Genomic DNA, 22943 nt, shown 5'->3' with positions numbered 1-22943 from the left:
CATGTTGATTTTCTTCCCCGGTTTTGCAGATTGTACTGTATTTAGATAGAAGTGGTGACAATAAAGTGGACACATCATTTGTCCAGAGAAGTTGTGGAGGCCCCATCCCTGGAGGTGTTTAAGGCCAGGCTGGATGGGGCTTTGAGCAACCTGGTCTAGTGGGAGGTGTCCCTGCCTATGGCAGGGGAGTTGGAAGTTGATGATCTTCAAGGTCCCTTCCAACCCAAACCATTCTATGAGTCTATGATTTAAATTTGTTTTGGTACAATGTCTTTATAAAATACAACAAGTTATGGGAGAGAGGAAGCAGTCAGAGGGACTTTGTATCTAGTTTTGAGCTACAGAGAGATTTTGAATACGGAAGCAGTTGACTTCCTACATAAGGTGTTAATAGCCATTTCCTTCAGCTTCAGCTCATGTACCCCAGCCTGGGGGCAGATTGCACCAGACAGGCCCGTGTGCCCCCCAGAGCCACTGGCCAGGGACAGGATAGCTGAGGTGCTGTACTCTCGGTTTTCTTCTCACCTTCCTCAAGGTGAAAAACCTCTCCCCGCACCACTGCCACAGGCACTCGCTCCGCCCTACCTCCTGCGGGCCTCGGCCCCCCTCAAGCCCCCTCAGGCCGCCCACCTCACCCCTCCCCTCCATCCTCCCGCCAGCGGCCTGCGGGGCGTGGCTCCGCCGGCGGCATGGCCGAGCGCGGCCTCCCATTGGCTTGGGAGAGCGGCCGGTGGACCACGTGACTGTGGGCCCCGGCCCTCCTTATAGGTGCGCGGCGGGAACGAGGGGGTGGTCGGGTGCGCGCGCTGAGGGGAGCAGAGCAGAGCAGAGCGGGAGCGACTGTGGTGAGCGGGGCCGGCGGCGGCGTGCGCTAGGCTTGGGCGGGCCGGGGGCTTTCATATCATAGCCGTGTTTTTGGGTCTTGGCGGGCTTCTGCCTACCTTCCCCATTGGCCGCGCCGGCGAGCGGGGGAAGGACGCTGCGGGCTCGGCTGGCGGGAGTGGGTGGGTATCATCCCCCTCCCCTCTCCCACCCCCGCCATCTTGAGTGTGTGTCTGTGACACCCCCACGCGGTCCCCTGTGGAAAGGCTTAATGGGGCTGTAGTGTGTGGTGGGCCAGCGTGGCCGCGACACGAGGTGTCTCCTCAAGGCGTTGTGTTTTTTTTAGCCCCACCGCGCACTTGCAGCTCGTATCTCGGGCGGGAGGGGGAGAGGAGAGCAAGGGGGGCACCGAACCCCTCCAGGGGCTCTGGAAGAGCCTGCTGACCGTCGTTTCACGACTGAATTTTTAATGCTGTCGTAGAAGTTGACAAAGTGGAACTGTAATCTTCTGTAACTAGTGTCCCTGAACTTCCGTTGCAAGCAGGTATTACTACGGTTTTACTTTTTTTTTTTTTTTTTTTCTAGGCGTTCGATGAATTCCAAAATGAAACAGAAACCGAACGTGGAACAATCATCAGGATCTTTGCAGGTATAGGCTTTAAATTCTTTAAGCTAGAAAATGGGAGCACGTAAGGGATAGAAAATGGAAGGTTACATTTATCAAGAGTGTCTTTAACACAGAATTTGCTTTGTTCAGAGGTTTGCATTCAGTTCTCTGGGAAATGGTCCCTCTGTCTGACACAAGTTTTATATCCACGGAAGGAATACAAAGGGATCTGTTGCAATGTGCGCCTACCTGGCTTATGTCCTCTTGGCTTGAGTAACCTCCTGGCAGTCAGTGTGGCTTGGGAACACTCTGTCCTGCTTGAGCAGATATGTTTATGACTGCTTCTTTCTTATTGCTCAGCAAGTCCTTTTTAGTTTGGTACTGAACTTGCCGTCTTTCCCTATGTGTTTTTTTTTTGTTTTGTTTTTAGGTGCTGTCAGGCTTAGTTTGGTTAATGAATCAATCTGGCTGCTCAGGGGTTGTAGAGTAGGTTCTGTAGCCTGTCCTTTATACGACTGAACTTTAGAGTTAAGTCTGTCTTGACTTGAGTATGCTTCAGCTGAAGTATTCATGCATGTAGATCTGTTTCTAAAGTCATGCTCATGAACCATGGTTGCCTTGGAATTAGTGGAAGTGCTCAAAGGATTCGGGTTTTTAAGAAGTAACTGATAAGAAGTTACTAAAGCTGATACCTATTCCACTGTTAGAAAACACTTTTGTTAAACCTTTTAATGTAGGCCCTACTTGAAATTGTACAAATACTGTATGAAATATATCCCTCTGTCAGGAGGGATAGAGTGATTGTAATGAACACTTCTGGTATTAATGAATTGCTAATTGACAAGTCTGATTTGGACACATGGTAATCTTGTCCTGTAGTGGCTCCAGGGTATAAATTCCTCAGTGGAGCTTTTTGCACTTTCAATGGGTTAACTCAAGTATTAGTCAATAATTTCTTGGCGGAGTATACTTAGCTCTAACCTTCAATAGCAGCAAGCAGTGTCTGACACAGTGTGATTCTTGTTCCCACAGCAGTTAGTGTTTGTCCTTGAGTTCAACAGTAGGATAATTGGTGGCAGAAACTACCGTGGGAAAGGTGAACACTTACCGATTCACACTGTACTTTGTATGACAACTTTCTCACGCTGGTGTGGCATTATATTCTGGCTATTCTTGCTTGGTTGTCTGCCATTGTTTGCTGTCCCATGGTGGCAATGTAACCAACCCAATCAGAAGGCTTAAATGAAGGAAATGGGTATTTATGCATGACAGGAAAAGTGATAAACATACAGTTTATACAAAACAATAGCCTGTCTGTATTGAAGCAAGAAAGCTTTAGATCCATTTTGATGGATAATTTGAAGTAACACATCTATTTAAGTGAACACCACTGGAAGGTGTGCTTACAGGTAACAAAAATAGGTACTGCCTAAAGTGATGTGTATGAATTTGCCAAGTAAACTTGCAATTGCATCACTTTTGTCTTTCCACTGGAGTCTGATACTGCTGTTGTCAAATACAAGTTTGGGAGCTTCAGTTTAAGTTTATATGTGTCACTGCATGGTAGCTAGCTTTGAAATCTTGTCAGAATACTTCTGCTGTAAGACCTGTTCAAGTCCCTTTATGAAGGGAATGGGTTTTCTAAGAGGCAGGAACTGAGCATAGCTTCATGTGATAAAGGTCTGTCTCTGCTACAGATAATTATATCCCCTTCTTTGCACAAGCCTATACTAAAGTATCATCTTTTTTGTCTTGACAAGATGAACCATGGGTTACCTTAATGGAAGCATGACAAATCTCTAAGTTTCTCTTGACATAGAGAAGAGTGGCAACTATCTGAAGTTATATTTGTCTTTTTAGAAGTACCTCACAGACACTACATGCAGTGCTGCCCCAAGACAAACTCTTAAAATGATTCAGCCTTCAGCAGCAGGTTGCCTGGTTGGCAGACGTAATGAGGTATGAATTAGAAGATAACCTGTAGATGTGTAATTATTTCTACTCATAGTGAAATGCTTCTGAGCTTTTAACTCAAAACTAATATATTTGAAAAAAAAATCTGCTGACTTGTGTGACACAACTTCAGCTTACTGTTATTTTAGTAATAAACTATTAAAAACTAGCAGTTTGTGTTAAAGCTATGGGTGTCAAGGATGATGTCTGTAAATCAGAACTATAATGTGAAGAAACTGGGGCTTTTAAAGACTTATTTGCAGTCATTGGTGAGCAGACTTGCAAGTTTGTATTTAAAAAAAAAAAAAAAAAAACACCAACTTGAAATGTTGCTCTGAAGTTAAACCTGCCTGTGTTTTCTGCAGAAGAAATCTTCAGTCAAAAGGAAACTCTGGAATAACAAGTTCACCTCAAAGGCTTGTAAAGCTGAGGTGTCTGTGGACAAAGAGCAAGAAAATGAGAATGTGAATGATGTCATTCAAGCTGAAGATCTCATGATAAAAGGTATGTGGTAATTTCTGAAATGTTTTTTTGCACTTAAAAATGTTATGCTCCCATTGGAATATAGCTTGAAACATGGTTCCTTTGTCAGTTAGATAAGGGCTTTGTGTTTTTATGTAATGCCTAGCAGGAATTAATGATACTTATCCTCTATGGTATAGTAAATGCAGTATAGATACTTAATGTTTAAGAGAGTAACCAGTAGCTGAGAAACATTGTGTGCTGCAGTACTAAGAAGTCCTGTAGTTTGTTACTTTTGGCTTGGCTACGAGCTCTGAAGTGACTAGTTTGTACAGTATCTCAGAACCATTAAGCCCAATATGGACAGTGACTTGCAAGTAAGACTTCTGTCTTCCACAAAGTACACATTAAGACTGACACTTGCAAATGTGACCATCTTGCAAAGCCTGCTGCCATGCTTGAGGCAGCCTCTTGAAGACTCTGCTTGTGTAGTTGTTAATACAGCGTGGGATCTCTGTTTTCTGTAAGCTTATGTCTCTAGTTGTAAATTTACAATTAGTGTCTGGGAAAACCCTTTATGGAGAGAATTCTTATCACAGTTTATACAACACTTGTATACAAGTTAGATACCTTAAGGTGATCTCAAGAATTCAGCCTTAGCACAGACTTACTGTAGCTTCTTACTTCAGGAAGCCCTTCATCTCAATACTGGAAAGAAGTGGCTGAAGAAAGGAGGAAGGCTCTGTATGAAGTGCTTCAGGAAAATGAAAAGGTAGCTAGTGAAAGATAACTAACTTCTTGATTACTGGATATTGCCTTCCTGTTTTAACATCTTGTTATCTGAACTTAGCTGCACAAAGAAATTGAACAGAAAGATGGTGAAATTGCCCGCCTAAAAGAAGAAAATGAAGAGCTAATGTCACTTGCTGAACATGTGCATTATATGACCAGCATGATTGAGGTACTTGAATTTTCAGTTAACATTGTGGAATGAAAAACAAGCAGATTTCTTTTTTTTATGAATCGTGACTTCTGTTCTGTGTGTTCACATAACATCATTTTAAATTACTATTTAACTTGTTTCCTGTGGGATTGTTCTAGTTCAGAGGCATAAAGCCCCTTCTAGGGCTTTTTCCAGCTTGGTCCATAGGAGTAATGAGAAAGTACTGAGGTGTGTTTTCAGAGGGGAAGATTCAACCCTTTGTCTTAACAGAACAGGCTTTGCATGTTAGAGGTGATGAAAAGGGAAGGAAAGGTTCATTTTCACTTTTCTGGGATGACTTAAGTTTGGGTGCTTATTAGCTTGTGTGAGGCTTCTGGCTAAACAAAGTGTTTTTACTGGCCATTTTCTTTGAGGAACTAAACTTGAAACAGCAGGAACACAAAGTGGAGCAGCGAGAGGGAGAACGGAGCACTTATGCTCTTTAAAGTCAAGGTTTCACTGAGGAATTGCTAGTTCTATGACCCAAAAAGGGCTAATGCACAAAGTCAGTCGGGTTCATAAACTTGTAAATTTCAAAACAGCTGCCTCTGACAATTCTTGGGGACAGGCAGTTGGGTCACCGATTCCATGAATACTTTACCAGGAGCAGATTGTCTGTGACAGCCTCTGAAGGTGTTATAAATATATAACTGCGTAACCTTGATACTAAAATTATCAGCTACATTGTTTTTGTAGGGATTGAGCTCTCAACTGGGATACAAAGCTGGCTGCCTGACAAATATTTTGATCCTCCGATTAAACTGAGGAGATGGAAACAAAATGGAAGATTATTGTGAGAAACTCAATTAATCAAGAAGTAAATTTGATCAAGTTAACCTTCAGTTCGTGCAATTATTTAGATGAGTCTTTCAAGACTCCACTAATTTGTTAAACTTATATTTCTTTGGTATTTGTTGAGTGCTGCTTTTCAGTGATAAACCCACAGGCAGAAATTAAATTACTTAAGGACTTAAAGAACTAATGTAGTTGGAAACTTCTCTGCAGTTCCTCAACTGTTAAATTCACTTAGTGGTTGTAAGCTGCTCACTTCTGAGGCTTTAATGAGCTTTAAGTGATATATCGAACAACCGGAAGACTCAAAAGCAGCCTCTTACAGTCCTGTTTTTCCTTCCTTAGATCAGGTTAAGTGAGGAACTTTTAGTTTAAGTGCTAGAAACTGGGTCTTCTAGTTCATCTAGACTTGATGTAGCTTCATTATCTCTGATTAAAAATTATGAACTTAATCTGTTGAATAGTAATTTTTCTGAAATTAAACCTATATAGTACTATAGTAATATGTAACTTGGGAAGATATTTCCCATATTTTAGGTTGTGCAAGATAAAACCTGTCCTGAAGAGCCTAAGGAAGACTTAACAGTCAACAAAGCAGATGTGGTCTGTGCATTAGAGGTAGCAATTTGAGTTGAACTCAAGTGTCCAAGACTTTTGTGACTGAGGAATGTTTTAATTATATCAATGATCTCCGAACCAAGATAATTAGTTTGCTTAATACGTTTTCTACTTAATAAGAGCCAGCAAGATAAAACTGCACATGGTGAATTAAGTTCACTGTCTCCTCTTTCTTTCTAGAGGCTAACTGGGCAAGCACCTGACAATCCTGAGACACTGAAGAGTCTGGCTCTAGAGGAATCCAAACAAGAAAATGAAGAGCTTAATTGTGGAGATGATGCAGACAACGCTTCTGAAGAAGGGCCATCAGAAGTATCATGTGGCTTAAGGGAGAGTCCATCAGATCTTGCTTCAAAGGAAGCATGTCATTTGCAACTGGAATGACAACCTTTAAATAGGCTTATGTATGTGGCTTTTAATTGCAGACTTCCTCTTGAAAGGATATACTAAAACTTCTCAGGTATAGAAACTGTTGTGGGATCATTGCAGGTGTTGGTTTTTAACTGGAATTATGTAGCAGTGGGAGTATCCGGATACTGCATAGAAGACCTTACAGGCTGCACTTAGTTGCTTGTATAAAATGCAAATACTGTGTATTTCAAACTTGTGTAAATATCTTTATCAGTTGGTATGACATGATACATGAAAATTGATAAATAAATCTTTGCCTTTCCAAAACAGCCTCTTATTTGAGTGGGGAATGGCTTGTTCTAGGTTTGTAAGTCAGTTGTGACAACTGTAGATGAAAGCTTTGAAGTTTACGGGGAGTGCCTGGGCAGTCTTTAACTCCTTAGATTTGCAGAATTCCAGAGAACAGAGTGGTTTTGGTGGATATGGCAAGCAAAATAAAATGTGTGCTTCAGGAAGTCAAGAATGGGTAATAAGAGTCAAGATGTAAAGTTTAGTTAGACTTATGCTTTTCAGGGTTTTTAAAATAACTGTCTGTCTTTTAAGGGAGCCTTTTCCAAGATGTGTAGATGAGAGCTGAAGTAAGTATTAGACAGTCTATTTTAGAAATACACTTATTGGCTTGTAAAGAAAAGGTGGTGTGTTCTTGCTCCTAATAGCAGCTGTACTGAAAATTAGATGGAGACAAGGCTGCCTACATTTCAGAGCTACTCTGAAAGGACACTCAATGTCTGAATTTTTTTTTTTTATTGCTCTGGTATTTACTGAGACATGAGGCACCTTTTTACCAAGATAGTAATGTTCTGAAGGGTTTACAGGAATAAAAAGCACTCTTTAAAACTTTGAGCATCTTATCTGGCATCCATATTGGGGGAAGAATGTCTGCAGTTGAATATAGGCTTTCCAGTCCTGAGTGAATTTTGCAGTTGTTCTGGAAGTAACAAGCTCTTCCAAGGATAGGCTTTAAAAGATAGTGGCCATGGCAATATTTTGTGAAGAGCTTAAAGCTGAATGGCTTTCAGGAGGCAGAGATAATCAGAGGGTTTCTGTTTTATGGATCTTTTGGGCCTTGCCAAAACAGGTGCTTCAGGAGATGTGTGAACAGACCTGTGGCACTATCAGATTGACACCTTTAGTTTCCTTCCATATCTTATTCTCTCCCTGTAGATGTCAGTAAGTTAGATGTGTCAAAACTGTTTTCAGCTGTGACATTCAGAATGTCAGAACTGTTGTAGAAAGTAATATTCTTTCTGGCTTCCATTTCACCTTGAATCTGGTAACCACAAGGTGAGGTATCCTATTTTCCTGGGAACTTTGTAAACAAAATGTTACACCTTCCAATTTGTGCTTTAGAGGGTGCTTAGGTGTGATCCTTTCTATCACAGTGCAGAAATGGTGACAAAGGTGTGTCCTTTAACTTTCACTGACATTGTGTTTAAGAAAAAAATGGATGCTGGATACCTGCTTTGTGGAGAAACCTTGGTGTTCTGTTCAAAACGTAATACTGTGGAGTGACTTAAAATGTCTCCTCTCGGATTCTAAGCAATTTTCGTGTCAAAGTAGTTCTTCAACAATAGTAAATGAGGAAACACATAAAACTTGTAACAGTCTTTATGCAGTGGGATTTAGTTTGTTATTCATAGTTAACAGTCATTCTTCAGAGGTGTCTTTATTTTTGAACATCAGGAGTATTTTGCATTTGTGGAGACTGCAGAAGGGAAGAAAGTGCTGTTGCATTATTAGCTGGCCAGGCAGACTGATCCAAGTGAGACAGCGAGTACGACTTCTTCGCCACCATTTCACCTCCTGCTCTGTGAACTGCTGTAACACAGGTGCTGCTGTTAGAACAAAGACCTGCTAGACAGTAACAAATCCAGAATTTGGATGCATTATCCGCATCTGTCTCTTCCTTCTTTTCATCAAGATGGTCAAGAAGAATGCTTATTAGATTTAAATCTTGTGCTTTTTTTTCTTAATTTATTTTAAATAACAAAGACAAGACAGTGCCTTGAGTAGCTGGATCCTTGCTTCTGTTGAAATGGATTGTGTACAAAATAAATTGCAAGTTCTTCATGTGGGCTGATGTGTGTTGCAGCATTTGGCCCACCTGTAATAGAAAAACTTCTTACATCAAAAAGACATGGGCCACATAATAATAGACACATTTGCACCAGAAGTCTTCAAGCTACTATGGTTTTACTGACTTGAATTCATTAGCGGAGAGAATAGTTTGCTATATAAACTCCTGAAAAAGAAAAAAATTCTGCAGGAGAAGACTGGGTATGAGAGCTGAATTGTGGCATCGGAATAAAACCCATATACATGCCCTATCTCTGTCACAGATGTATTGCTCCTTGATGAAATAATCTCCCTGTGCCTATTATAGCAGAAATATTAATGTGTGAAAGTGTTTTCAGAAGTTTTGTGATGCTGCATTAATTGCTACTTAAAAATGTTCTGGAAGGGTCAAGTTTCACTTACTGTCCTGAAAATTCCAGAGTTGTTTTTTTTTTTTTTAAATGTGTATGCAGTAGAACGATCTTATAGTAAGTACAGGAACTCTGTGTCTATGTGAGAAAGACTTGTCAAATGTGTAGAGATTTGTGTAATTAGTTCTGCTTCAACCATCTCTGACCTTTTAGTTTTATTTAAGTATGCAGGGAAACTCTTTTACCACTGAAACATAGCTATGTAATGGCTGGAAACTAACATCACTAAAGACAAAGATATTTCATATCCAGCTAAATTACAGAGAACATTCTTTCTAGCAGAATAAAATTGCCAGTTCTGGAACCTAACTGCAGAATGTGATTCCAAGAAGTCATAAATGCCTTTGTGCACCAGCTTGGCCAGTGTGCTGACTCCTTTTCCTTGCAGAGGCTGTGGACACAATCTCGTCTTTCACTGAATTATCCTAAGGCCACTCAGAAGAGGGATGCATCTACTGCATCCTAGCACTTCTCGTATAAAATGTGCATGTCCTAACGGGAAAGAATTCCAGATGTGCAAGACTAAAGTGTGGGGACACAGGCTGTTTGCAGGTGCTGAATGCTTCAAGGAGGAAGAGCTGTGCAGGCACTAGCAGAGTCAAGCAAACCATGGGCTGGGTGGATGGTTTGTGTGAGGGAGAACTTCTAATTGGTTTAGCAAAAAAATAACAATTTTAGTTTCAACACCCATTGTATTTAAGACAATGCATAGAGAAGTGAATTAGAGCCATAATAACTACTTGGCTGGGCAACTGAAACTCACTTGGTGTTTGGCGTTGTGTTGCTTACGTGAGGGCCTACAGCGTTGTCATGTGTTGCAGTCTGTGCATAAGTAACAAAGTTGGTCGTTCATTTTCACGAGGACTTATGATGCATATTCATTTACTTTACCTTAAGGGCCATATGAGGTGGTTTTCTTTCCAGAACTAGATGTGAGATTTGTTTTGATCAGAAGGTTTGCAAATCTGCTAAGGCTGTGTGTTTCCAGTGCTCTGTTGTTCTCCAGACTGAATTGCATTATCATCATCAACACTTTCTTCAGCAGAAAATGTTTACTGTATATTGTTAATTTCTTTTCATTCTTGTAGTAACACAAAGTAGTGCAGCAAGTGATAATGGTGTTCTAAGAGACTTCAATTTGCTGCTGCTTTGTTGATCTGCCAACAACTGCCTGTAATGAAATGTGGTCAGCTGTGTTCAAGGTCAAACTCTTGGGTATGATGATACCTCTGTCATACCCTCGGGGGCACTGTGGCCATTTGAAAGGGGGTGCTGTGGATCCTATCGTCAGAAGAATTTTGTTGCAAAGCAGAGGCGTATAGTTTAAATACGCAGTCTGGCAGTGCTATTGATTCCTAGTTTTGAATGCTTAAAGTCAGCAACAATCAGTATATAGCAGACTGCAGCATAGGGTAAAGCTATAGTAAACACAGTCCCCCACAGCATCCTTTCTAAATTGGAGAGATATGGATTTGATGGGTGGACAGTTTTGTGGGTGAGGAATTGGCTGGATGGTTGCATCCAGAGAGTAGTGGTCAATGGCTCAATAGCCAGATGGAGATTGGTGACAAGTGGTGTCCTTCAGGCACCTCTACTGAGACCAATACTGTTCAATATCTTCATCAATAAAACAGTGGTATAGAGTGCACCCACAGCAAGTTTGCAGATAATGCCAAACTGAGTGGTGCAGTTGAGACACCTGAGGGACAGAATGCCATCCAGAGGGACCTGGACAGGCTTTAGAAGTGGGCCTGTGTGAACCTCAGAAGGTTCAACAAGGCCAAGTGCGTGGTCCTGCACCCAGGGTGGGGGTGTAACCCCTGGTATCAATATGGGCGGGAAGATGAAGCCCCGAGAGCAGCCCTGCCGAGAAGGACTTTGTGGTAATGATGGATGAAAAGCTGGACATGAGCCAACAGTGTGCTCTTGCATCCCAGAAAGCCAACCATATCCTGGGCTGCATCAAAAGAAGTGTGATCAGCCAGTCAAGGTAGGTGATTCTTCCCCTCTACTCCACTCTGGCAAGACTCCATCTGGAGTACTGTGTCCAGCTCTGGAGTCCTCAGCACAGAAAAGACATGGACCTGTTGGAGCAGGTCCAGAGGAGGGCCACAAAAATGATCAGAGGGGTGGAGCACGTCTCCTAGGAGGACAGGCTGAGAGAGTTGGGGCTGTTCAGCCTGGAGACAAGAAGGCTCCAGGGAGACCTTATTGTGACATTTCAGTACTTAAAGGGGGCTTGTAAGAAAGACTGGGACAAACTTTTTATCAGGGCCTGTTGTGATAGGACAAGGGGTAATGGATTTAAACTAACAGGGGGAAGATTTAGACTGGATGTAATGAAGAAATTTTCTAGCATGAGGGTGGTGAGACACTGGACCAGGTTGCCCAGAGAGGTGGTAGATGCCCCATCCCTGGAAACGCTCAAGGTCAGGTTGGATGGGGCTTTGAGCAACCTGATCTAGTTGAAGATGTCCCTGGTCATTGGAGGGGGCTTGGACTAGATGACCTTTATGGGGTCCCTTTCAACCCAAACTATTCTGTCCTTCCATACCTCTTCTGAAGGTATACTGGGTACAAGAGGAGTCTACCAATAGCAGTGTGAAATTCTGGGCAACTTAACCAAAGTTGCTGCTGTAGCTGGAGCTGTATAGTGGCACTATGGGTTCCTATCTACCTGGTGGAATGCAGAGAGACAACAACAGCATGGCAGAGGTAGTGAAAACCACTGTAATTCATGAAAAGCGTGCGGTAAGGGTAAGTCATACTACTGCTGAGTTATTTTGCTACAGGAACTTCTTCCTAACGTACTTTTCTGTGCTGGCCCAGACCTTTAAATTTGTTTGAGTCCACCTGCTGCAGCCCTAAGAAAAAGGTTTTATAATTAGTGCTTGCCAGGTCCTTCTTTGCTTGTCCGTAAGTGTCTGTCTTGTTACATGCAACTGGTTTTTCCTACTCCACAAAGGAGAACTCTTGCATTAACATGGTAGGAAAGGGCAGCTTCATCAGCTCTCTGAGCGTAAAAACATGTAAGTTAGGTGACAAATACGTAGTTTGTTCCTTTTTATTCACCTTCTGGTTTTGGAAGCTCTAAGGTTTGTTCACTTTCTCAAGGGTTTGTTATCCTGAGGGCAGAAACTTACAGAATTTTGTTTGGTTTTGTTCTTAATCTAAGAGTGATTTTTTTTTTTTTTTTTTCATGTGTTATCATGAATCGCGTTAGGATGTGATTCTTTGTTTTAGTTACTTTTCTAAAATAGTATTAACGCTCAGTGAAATTTAGCCTTTATGCATCTCTATGCCACTAAAATTGCTGTGAATTTCCTCATTGACTTTATTGAGAGTAGGATGTGCTCCCATTTGGAGCTATATGTGAGCTGTGTATGTGTTTTTTAATGGTTATAACGGTGTAGCAGATCAGCTTTAGGTTAATAAACTTCTCAAAGGCTGGATTCAAACTACGAGATGAAAGTAGATATAAGCTCCATTTGATATGGTGCCTGTAGATGCGAGCAGCGCTTTGCTCTCCGCAGCATTGGAGCTCTGCTCCAATGGGCAGTTCTGCGTTCCCCAGGTCTGCGCCACAAGCCGGAATGTTTGTAAGAGGAAAAGGAGCGTCTTCTGTCGGAGACGAGCCTGCCTTCGCAGGGGGGAAGAAGTAATCAGCAAAAGTCGGGTAACAGTCCTGCAGCCTCTTCAGCATATTTGCTGCTAGTCCTCATGGAGCCTTTCTTGAGAAGTATCTTGACCGACACACAAAGCTGGTTTGCTATGAACTGAAACCAGGAGAAGCTGGAAACGTAGGGTGCTAGTGCTTGCTTGAAAGTAAACTCATCTCACGCGTTCCCAAGCGACAGTTCAGAACGTAGCACCTGCAACCCTGATGACTTCATCATAGCTTTTGCTTTAACAAAAACACGTTACACGCTGTGACACACAAAATACAAGCAAGCTTTTGACATACAGTATGTATTACAGGTAGGAGTTTTTGACAGATGTGGAAATATAAGAATATTCTTATCTTTCTAAATAGTGCATGCATCTTACTGATGCCTTGGGACAGGAGCAAGGGCCTAAACATGCACATTGAAGCAACCAGAAATGGAAGACTGAGAGGGCACAGTCCTCCCCTTGCCTCCAAAATATCAATGGGAGGCTGAGGGAGGTCATCCTCCCCTTCTACTCTGCCCTGGTGAGGCTGCATCTGGAGTACTGTGTCCAGTTCTGGGCTCCCTCGTTCAAGAAGGACAGGGAACTGCTGGAGAGGGTCCAGCAAAGGGCTGCAAAGATGATGGAGCATCTTTCTTATGAGGAAAGGCTGAGGGACTTGGGTCTTTTTAGTCTAGAGAAAAGAAGACTTGGGGGGAGGATCTTATCAATGCTTATAAATACTTAAAGGGAGGGTGCCAGGGGGATGGGAACAGTCTTTTTTTCAGTGGTGCCCAGTGACAGAACAAGAGGTAACGGGCACAAACTTGAGCGTAGGAAGTTCCACCTGAACATGGGGAGGAACTTCTTTACTTTGAGGGTGTCAGAGCACTGGGATAGGCTGCCCAGAGAAGTGGTGGAGTCTCTCACTCTGGAGACATTCAAAACCTGCCTGGACACTGTCCTGTGCAACTTGCTCTAGGTGACCCTGCTCGGGCAGGGGGGTGGACTAGATGATCTACAGAGGTCCCTTCCAACCCTGACCATTCTGTGATTTTTAGTTTAAAACCGACTTTTTTAAAATGTGCTTTGCTTCACCGCACAGAGGTACAACGAAGAGCAGTCGTTTTCACTGTAGCTTCATCTCTTCTTTACTTTTCTTACTTTTGTGGGTTGTGTTTATTTCAATTACTAAAATAGTTTGCCGCTTGCCCCCCTGCTTGGCCAGCAGAAAGATGAAAACGCGAGAGTTGTGCATGTTAAAACACAAGTCAATATTACACCATTTCTCCTGCTGCACAAGAAGTTGCAGTTCTCTGTCCACTCTGAGGCAGTAGTCCTTGCTATGTGTATTGCTCACTTGCTCGAATTGAGATGTTTTTGTAAGATCTTAGTGTTCTTCTAAGCCTTAGCCAAGTTGATAAGGTATGAAACACAAATTATTTCTACGCTGTAAGAAATCTAGCAGGTGACTTCATATAATTTAGCTAAACTTTTTGAGATATAGTCATAAAGTCTTGTCCTGGTGACCAGGCTTGAAAAGACAAATATTCCCCACAAGTCTTCTCCCTTAATATGATTAAACAACTCCCTAATGGTTTGCCCCAAATCCAGCTGCAAGTAGGTGGGTCTTACTGAGTCACTTATTGTACTGGGAGCTGACCTGCATGATGTTTGAAGGTTGTATGAGCCTCACAGTGGAGAGGCTGCTGACAGAAAGAGTGACTGTACATACGGGCTGATGTGCTTAGTAATTAAAAAATAATCTTTATTATAACTTAAATGTGATCGGAAATATGGTGAGTACAAATGCCACAAAACCAAAAGCAAAAAAAAAAAGGAAAAAATTTAAAAATAAAAAAAAAAAAAGCAGAAGTCGGTACAAAAGGACACCTTGGAAGAATTCAGCTGATGGGACTGGCATGGTATAAAAACCATAACATGGTTATTTCACCTTCTGCAAAAAGAGGCTATATCCCTCGGTAAACAAGTAAGCATTTTGAACTGTACAAAATGTAATTTTTTAATTAAAGGAAGAATATATATATTTATAAATATACAGATATGTACATTGTTGTCACATTGACAGTAAAAAAAAAAAAAAAAAGAACAAATCAAAACGACCTCTGCCTGCCAATGTGCTTGGCTCAGGAGGCTTCCTTTCGATGTGAATTGTTTGCAATCTTTTCTACGTAGTCTATGCAAATTTGGATACTTTAATTGACATCTAAACAGCATTTCATGCATAATGAACACAGTACAGGAACACTCTTCTGTTAAATTCTATTCACCTCCTCTGTTAACTTAAGGCTCGTAATCAACTATTTGAAGCACTCGCTGCCTTTCATCCTTGGGGGGGGTGGGGAAGGAGGAGGGAACGCATTCACTTCACCCTCTGTTTATTACTGCCTCCGAGGTCCACTTTAGTTTGTTCTAGTTCTTTATATTGAAATCACTCTATAGAAGCTATGATCCACTAATTAGAGTGCATGAAATCCAATCCTGCCTGCAACTTACAGAACCAAATGGCTTTGAGGACTTGTGCAATTAGCTGTATTCACTCCTCCTTCTTGGAATAAATAAATGCACTTTACCTTTTCATTTAGTTTTCAGAAACCTACATGATTGTTTGATCCCCCTCACAAATCTCTGTATTAATGATGGCTCGTTGCTGGAGGGCGAGAGAAAGGAAATAAAAGACCAGCAGAGGCATTTAGAGTGAGTCACCAAAGTGACACCTCCCAGGGTTTACATCATGCTGCTTCTGGAGGCAAAACTTGAAGAAACTTGCTCTGTATTTCATTACTGAGACAAAGCTGAGAAAGCCGAGCGGTGTTCCCTGCCGCTGGAGTGTTGCTGGGGACACTGCCCAGCAGCAGAGGCTTAGCTCGGGGTTGAAGAGAAGGCTTCTTTGCAGTCCTGCTCAGGTGGCCCCCTACTTGTCCTTGTTAGATACAGTATCACATGTCTCAAGCTTTCACGACAACTTCAAGGAAGTAAATGTAATACTCGGTAAAATATATGAAGATCCCAAAGTCTAAAAACTCACAGAAGTTTGTTGAGGCTGAATAACTGCAATTACATTAATTGTTACAAATCAAAGTATTGTTCCTCAGCATCCAACCGTTCCATCATGAGCTGCAAAGTGGAGCCAATAGGAACTCTTTAGCTGGATTTTAGATTTTGCTTTTCCTTAAAAAGTTTGCAAATTGCTACATTTTGGGACGTTCTCATAGAATTCTTCAAAGTCTTCCTTCTGCTCCCTACACTGAAGTACAGCTCCGTTCTACTTTAATGGCCATTAAATGTAGGCAGGTTCTTTTCCACCTAAAAAGCTGTGGCAGCTTCAGTTCCACGGCGGCTTCCAACTTTAACAAATTCCCGAGGAAATTTGTCCAGCTGTTCGTATGCCAGTCTCCCATCTTCACCTGAATGCAAAATGTTAAAGCATAATAATGTATTATATCATTGCCCTACAACACTTAAAATACTGGATTCTCTGCTGTTAGAAAATGCTGATCTGCCGGTAACTTCTTGCTCTTAAAATTTATCTTGCTGAAAGCAACTTCAGAAATTACCTGGAAAAATTAAGTGTGCTCTGAATGTTCAAATTTTATTATTTTCTTCTCATGTAATTTGCTGCTTTTATCTAGAGCAAAACAGAAGCAGACGTGGCTTGTATGATTAGATGACAGTATCTGTACACTTGTCTTACTAAATGACCTGTGGTGCTTGTCAAGATCTCAGCTGCAGCTGTGATACGCTTCAGGCAGATGACGTTTATCCATTTCTACTTTGGACAATATAAAGCTTACCCACTTCTCGCCTCCTGGCACTTTACAGAAGTGAGTCAAGCCACAGCTTTACTTACATACTGCTGAAAAAGAAGCAGCAGCATGTTCGCTAAATTTAATTTGCATCTCAAACCCTTTTCTCTTAGGTAGTGTCATCTATATGCACCTGAAGACAGCATTGAGCCCAGTGTGTTGAACTGGCCATTAGGAACCAAAGTGGCCTCTGTATGTCATCTAGAAGAATGGCGCTACAATCTCCCAGCGTTTTCAAAAGTGTCCCCAGGCTTGTTGTTTTATGACCTGAGCCATAACATGTCCCAGAGCAGAGTGAATTCCTGCTGAACTGGTGAATGAAAGAGAGTAAATTTGACGAGTTTGGGTAACTAAAATCACAGACAGACCCCTGGAGTAGAAATTCGTGCCTAGCCTAAAGGCCAGAAAAAGAAAATGTTTCTGTGCCACTGAAGTACTGGTGCCCTGAAACTCTGCAGCCACACTTGCGGTCATGCGCTGCTGCGCAGCCAGATTGCAGGTTAATGAACAGGGGTATCTCTGGGCTCAAGGACAAATGAGGGTCAACGCAAGGTGCCTGAGGTACAGCGCGAGGGAGGACTTGCAGGCTAGGGTCTGTCCAAATAAGCATATAAAGATAAATTAGATTCAGTGAACACTTGGCAGTGCTAATGGCACTTGAGTGTGGTAATGGCACTACAGGGGGATAGGAGGGGATCCCCAAGAGGAGGGTGTATGAGATGCAGCAGGCAGTGTGCCAGTCCTGCCCCCTCAAGGCCGCTTGGTTTTCAAATTCATTACATATCGTTTCTGTTTGTCAACTTCTCCTTTGCTTTTTTGCCTTTCCTACTTCCCCCTCCACTCCAGACCCTCATACAATTCAGTTTCTCTTTAGTCCATTTTCATAATTTTAAAATGAATATATATTCTTATATATATATTCATATATATGAATATATATTTTCTAACGTGTTTGAGTCTCTAGGTGTAAAGTTTTGTTTCAGTTAAGAGTCTCACATTTGTATAGCTCAGGTGTCTTACATGCTGCTCTGTTCAAAAAGAAGATTAAATACTGCTTTAAAATAGGCAACTCACCAAGTGAGAGCAGGGTTTCGGACGCCACTTTTCTGATCTCTTCGTTGTCAGACTGGCAGAGCGTGACCAGCATTTTAATACTCTCAGCAGCCTGGGAAGGGCAAAAAGAACCGCGTGAACATGGCACAGTACACTCTGGTTGTATTTCACGGCCTTGTGTGGGAATAGCGACCATCCTCTGCATTGCCCTTCCTACTCCAAGGAGAGGGCCTTGGTGGGGACACGGGGAATGGGGTTCCCCTGAGGGGGGGCATCTAGGAGAAGGCGTATTTTCTGCTGTCAGTGTGGACCCTTTCTAATTTTCCTACCTTATGTGCTGCATGCACAAATCTGGCTGACTGGCTACGTCTGCCACTTCTGAGTTTAGTCTGGGTGATGGGCCATGGGTTGAGGCCATAAAAGTGCCAAGGGAAGGGTACGGCAGGGAGACGAATGGGAGACAGGCGTCAGGGGAATGAGTTCCACACTGAGCATGTCAAACCTGCTAGGTCCAAGAAGGCTGTTCCCACCAGCCTGACTGTGTCTCTGGGGGCACGCTGGCTGGCCAGCCCACCCACTTCACCGCAGGCTCCTCACCGACACCTGCGCTCACCAACATTTTTGCCTTGCCCGTCCTAGTTTGGGAAGAAAGCAAGGAATAATCCTGCTCTGATCTGCTCCAAAAACGTCAGGCCTTTGGGGACAGCAGCTGTCATAGTGTCTCTGGCAGGCTATTTAATACAACTGGGGAGACGAGTGACAGAAAGGGCAGGTAGTACCCCAGTGTGATGCATGGAAGAGGCGCTGAGCCACAGAGTCAGTATTTGTATTGAGCCCCGTCAATCTGAGGGGCACAGGTCAGGTCTACGATGCTCTGAAGGAGGGCTTAGCTACCAGAGCCATTAAATCTCACCACCCATCTTCAACATGGTTGCTTGTGCTTGACTCAGGGCAAGTCTGCGGCCGTTAAATCTCACCACCCATCTTCAACATGGTTGCTTGTGCTTGACTCAGGGCAAGTCTGCGCTGGGTGCATGATGGTGACTACATCTCGAATGCTTATGCGTGATGGGGCCACAGCAACACCGAGCACGCTGCGATCTTCAAAACCTCTCAGAGATTCACAGTGGGACCTTGTGTGGTCAGTGTGGTTTGATGTGGATGAGACTGCCATTGGGTTAGCTCATCCACAGCCACCTATCCATTCTAGCATTCTCGTCTCTGAAATACTATCTTCCAGAAAGGCTTCAGCTTTTTCTTTGAAGATCCCAAATGATGACAATTACCCCCAGTATTTTTCTGCCCCAGCAATTGACATTCTCACTATTCAAGATGCATCAGAGCCACGCTGCTCAAGTTAAATGTGTCTAGCTCCAGTTTCCACCACTGGTTCCTAGTTCGCCTTTGTTCGAGAGATCAAAAACCCCACTGCACACCGCGTGCAGCAGAGGTGTAACGCCCCTTACCGTTGCCTCTCAGGGATGCCTGCTAGCATCTCATTTAAGGGAAAACAGTTTTTTTTTTATATTTAAGCAATGTTGGATTATGTATTGGATGGCATCAGTTCTGTCTGGGATGAAGTTACGTTTTGGAGCTGCCTTCTTCAGGGGACAGTTTTGAGGCAGAAATAGTCCACGGTGGGTCTGTCTCACAGAACATGTTTTTTGACCCAGTGTCCCGTACAAGTCAGGCTTGGGCGGCTGCTGGTTCCCATGGCTCTATACAGCCAAAACAAAAGTGCATTTTTCCCTTCTGTCATGGGAGGGAATGCAGAAATGTTACCATATGCTAGTTGAAGTGCCCAGATGTACCAGCTATTTGTCACAAAACCAGCTGTGACCTGTCTCTCCCTTTCCCTTCTACTGCAGCAACCCACATGCATTACAGCTAATTTTATCCTGGGAAAGGATGTTCTTTTTCCCCTCTCAGTCAGTACTCTATGGATTAGCATTTGTTTTCTCTGTGATGTAGAAGTAAATCTCCTAAAGTCAATATGAGAGGGAGGAAAAGATGGTATGCAAAAGATAAACTTTGTCATTGTCGCGGAACCTGGCTGTTCTTGCAGTGAAGCTTCTAACCCATTCCCAAACAGCACAGTATCTGTAAAAGGATACCGTGCAGCAATGCAAAACAAAAACACCACTGCTGCTGCTATTGTAATTTCTGTTTTATTCTTTGTACCTATCAGATGTCCTTTCTTTAAAGTAAAGCCAAGTCCCGCTGTGAATTCTGTGTCTCTTACCTTGAGGTATCTTAGAGCCAAGCAAGCTGCTTTCTGCAGCTGGAGGTTGGGCTGGGTTAGTGCTTCACAGTAATAAATCAAGGCCTGAAAACAGATAAAGAAGAGCAGCGATGAAAATGCCGGCGTCTGTGTGGAGCAGAAGGGTGGAGCGTGGAGGCACTGCTACCCTGCTAAAGGGAGAGGGATTGCAGCCCACCTCCCGGACAGAGAGCGTGTGGGATGGAGAGGCGCAGCCCCTGCTACAGGTAACGTGGTGGGATAATTCCCTACAGCAGATCCAGGCCAGGCCACTAGTTATAGCTTAGTAGTCCCAGGCCAGCTTTTGGTGAGGAAAAGTTCACATTAAGGTGAGAAGCAGAATCTGGCAGCCTTAAGGGCCTTTCTGCATAAATCGCCAAAAGGTTTTAAATGGGCCTTGGAGTCTAAAATAGCTCAAGAGCTGACCCTTGAGATGGTCTCTCTGATGGAGGGATAGTAACGAACAGCCTGTGAGGGACCCCAGGGGGACTGCAAATAACTATTACAAGGTTAGCATGAGCTGCTAGATCAGTTTACTGCTTGGCTCTAGAAATTAGTAGCTACTGTGTGAGCAGCACATCTCAGTGGCAGTCGGCTGTACAATGAACTCATCTGCAGCATAAAGCTGCATAACGCCTTCATACAAGGCAGCCCGTGGTCCTTCCTGCAGGCAGCCAACCAGGTATCAGTGACGCAGGCCTGTTCCAGGAGGTGCTTATATTTTCCCTGAGATGCTGCCTCCATGAAGCTGGGGATGGAGAAGAATGGTATGAGATACCACGAGGCTGCAAAAATGGAAGGTGAAGTGGGAGGGCAAGCAAAGAGGGGACTGGACCGACAGAGAAGAGCAGCAAAGAGTGCTCCTCTTTCTCCTCCCTCTGCCTTCCTTCTGCCACTCTTCCTCTTCCAACTGCTTCTTCTTTTGCTCTCTTCTGACAGGCAACAAGAAGGATAGTAGGGAAAGGTCTGCCACGAAAGGGTAGAAGCCAACCCCTAATTTCTTCTTCTTCCTCTTCTCCCTTCTCTTCAATCTCTATGTTTAATCTGGCCCTGCTTGTTGCCTTTGGCATCTGTGATAGAGTCCAATCTTAGATCTCACAGCCAAGCTGTGTTTGCCCAAAGCAGTCCGTCCCCTCTAGAAATAGTGGGAGGTCCCACAGATGCCAGCCTCCTCTGGGAAAAAAAAATAAAATCAAAATCTCAGACCTATGTCTTTGCGTGTTGGTGATGCTGGGGACTGTTGCCTTGAAGCCTTGGACTGAAGCCAAGTCTGAGACAGGCCAGCAGAAATGCTGAAGTGTGGAAAACAGCTGGAGAGCACAGCACTCAGTAAGTATTTGCAGAATTTTGGTTAGTACCTGTTTCGTGTAATGACAGGTAGAAGCAGACTGGCATAACGACAGGAACAGCCCTGCAGATTTGCAGGAAAATTAGACAGTAAATCCCTCTGGATCAGTTTATATCAAGCTCGGAGCAATTGTTTTATACACATAGACATTTGAGACACTCAGGCAGAAAAAATGTCATGATGATACGGGTCTCTTATGCGATAGGTGATTTTCTGCCACTTACCTTCTCCCTGAAGTGCCTGTTTTCTGCAGTAGCTGTCAGAAGCGATGCCACAGTCTCAGAGACTTCATTTTTATTTTCATTGAGAAGTAAAGCCAAAGCTCTCAAAACTTCTTGCTGTGGTGGAAGGTTATTGGAGTTTATTTTGGCCACATTTTGCTGCAGTTTTCCATCTTTTACTGACTGCAGCACCTGAACCACAGAGGCTGTAAGCACAAGAGGAAGGTCCTCATTACTTATCTTATCCTCTCGACATTTCAGATTGCTCCTTTCCCTGCTAGCAATCCTCAATTTTTACTATGCACATAACGGACACGAAAAATCCCCATCTGAGCGATTGCTATCGATCCGTATTGTGGTGTGTCTGCATGGGGAATTGTCTGGGCTTTAAGCTGGGCCAGTTTCTCAGATGTTCTTCCAAAGGAAGAGGTAAGTAGATGGGCTACGTGCGGCACTGCAGCACTTATGCCTACCCCAAGTTAAGGGCCTACCTGTCAAATCTTCACTTTCTGCTGGAAGATGTAAATCCTCCCTATAACAAGTGAAACCCAATATTGTCAGTGTATTGCCTTCCAGGGCATTTTTGTGAGAGCTTGTCCTAGGCAGACTGATGTCTGCCACCCAGAGCCAGGGCTAATGTGCCTCAGAGGTGGGCTGAAATGCCTTTTTCCTTCCGGGCTTTTGAGCAAAAGCTCCCCAGTATGTCCAAATAAAAATGAAAACTAGGCAAGGTTCCTCAAACGCCCTCTCAAATAGAGAAGAAGGCTTGCCAGGGGTTGCCATCTAGCACCCTCTGTGGAGCGTCTGCTTCACTCTTTAGCTCTCGGTGGCAGAGCCTGCCAAACACTGAGGTGCTGTGATCTCTTGGCTCCTGAGAAAAGCTCAGCACTTCAGAAGATCTCTCCGTAGAGGGTGATAAAAGACTGGAAAGCCATCCAAGCTGCGGGCATGGAAAACTTCCCAGACCTTGGGCCCAGCCCACCACCATCAGCCACTTCCTAAAAACTAACTCTTTCAACATACTTTTTTCCCATTTGAAAATGGAAATAGAAACGACTGGGCGTCCAACTGCATTAACTCCTTTCCCTTGATATGTACAACTGTTCAGGTGCATTCAGACTTAGTATTGAAGGCACTTCTTTGTCTCCTTTCCCCCCTTCTTTTGCAAAATCAGCCTCAGGGCTGAACTGTTTTGTGCTGAGGTCAGAAGGACACCTGATATACTCCCCTGTTAGTTGCAGGAATTTATATACCCTACCTTCTTTTGCGAGCTGCAGCAAATAGCTTCCAAGGTCATTAACGTTGTGGCTGGCAAAATAGTTGTAATACTGAAAGATGGTAATGATCTCGGAGGACATGCTGGAGTAGAGGACAGGCTCTGTGCGGTCCAGGATCTGAGACACCAGGATTCTGAAGACTGCAGGCAGCCACGAACAAAGGGACACGTTAGTGA

At 43.4% G+C, this 22943-nt stretch overlaps 2 protein-coding genes across 2 annotated transcripts in view; one reads left to right on the top strand and one right to left on the bottom strand.

The window, feature by feature from the left end:
- Nucleotides 1–775: 775 nt before the first annotated feature.
- GMNN (geminin DNA replication inhibitor) lies at nt 776–6904 on the top strand. The gene is made up of 7 exons (XM_082479152.1): nt 776–845; nt 1408–1471; nt 3290–3388; nt 3748–3886; nt 4534–4616; nt 4695–4805; nt 6417–6904. Exons 2-7 carry the CDS (start codon nt 1415–1417, stop codon nt 6618–6620), a joined length of 693 nt encoding a protein of 230 aa, XP_082335278.1. The 5' UTR covers nt 776–845; nt 1408–1414; the 3' UTR covers nt 6621–6904.
- Nucleotides 6905–14532: 7628 nt separating this feature from the next.
- RIPOR2 (RHO family interacting cell polarization regulator 2) overlaps nt 14533–22943 on the bottom strand; it is a 71224-nt gene continuing 62813 nt past the window's right edge. The window contains exons 18-22 of the mRNA XM_082480000.1: nt 22749–22907; nt 21494–21696; nt 19904–19987; nt 17683–17773; nt 14533–16209 (exon numbers count right to left, since the gene is read on the bottom strand). Coding sequence (XP_082336126.1) covers nt 16109–16209; nt 17683–17773; nt 19904–19987; nt 21494–21696; nt 22749–22907 — 638 coding nt within the window. The 3' untranslated portion in view covers nt 14533–16108. The remainder of the gene's footprint in view (nt 16210–17682; nt 17774–19903; nt 19988–21493; nt 21697–22748; nt 22908–22943) is intronic.

This window comes from Vanellus vanellus (genome assembly GCF_965231255.1).
Source record: "Vanellus vanellus genome assembly, chromosome: 2".
NCBI classification, from domain to species: domain Eukaryota; kingdom Metazoa; phylum Chordata; class Aves; order Charadriiformes; family Charadriidae; genus Vanellus; species Vanellus vanellus.
The sequence above is the reverse complement of the archived record's forward strand: the minus strand, read 5'-3'. Positions and strand labels throughout refer to the sequence as shown.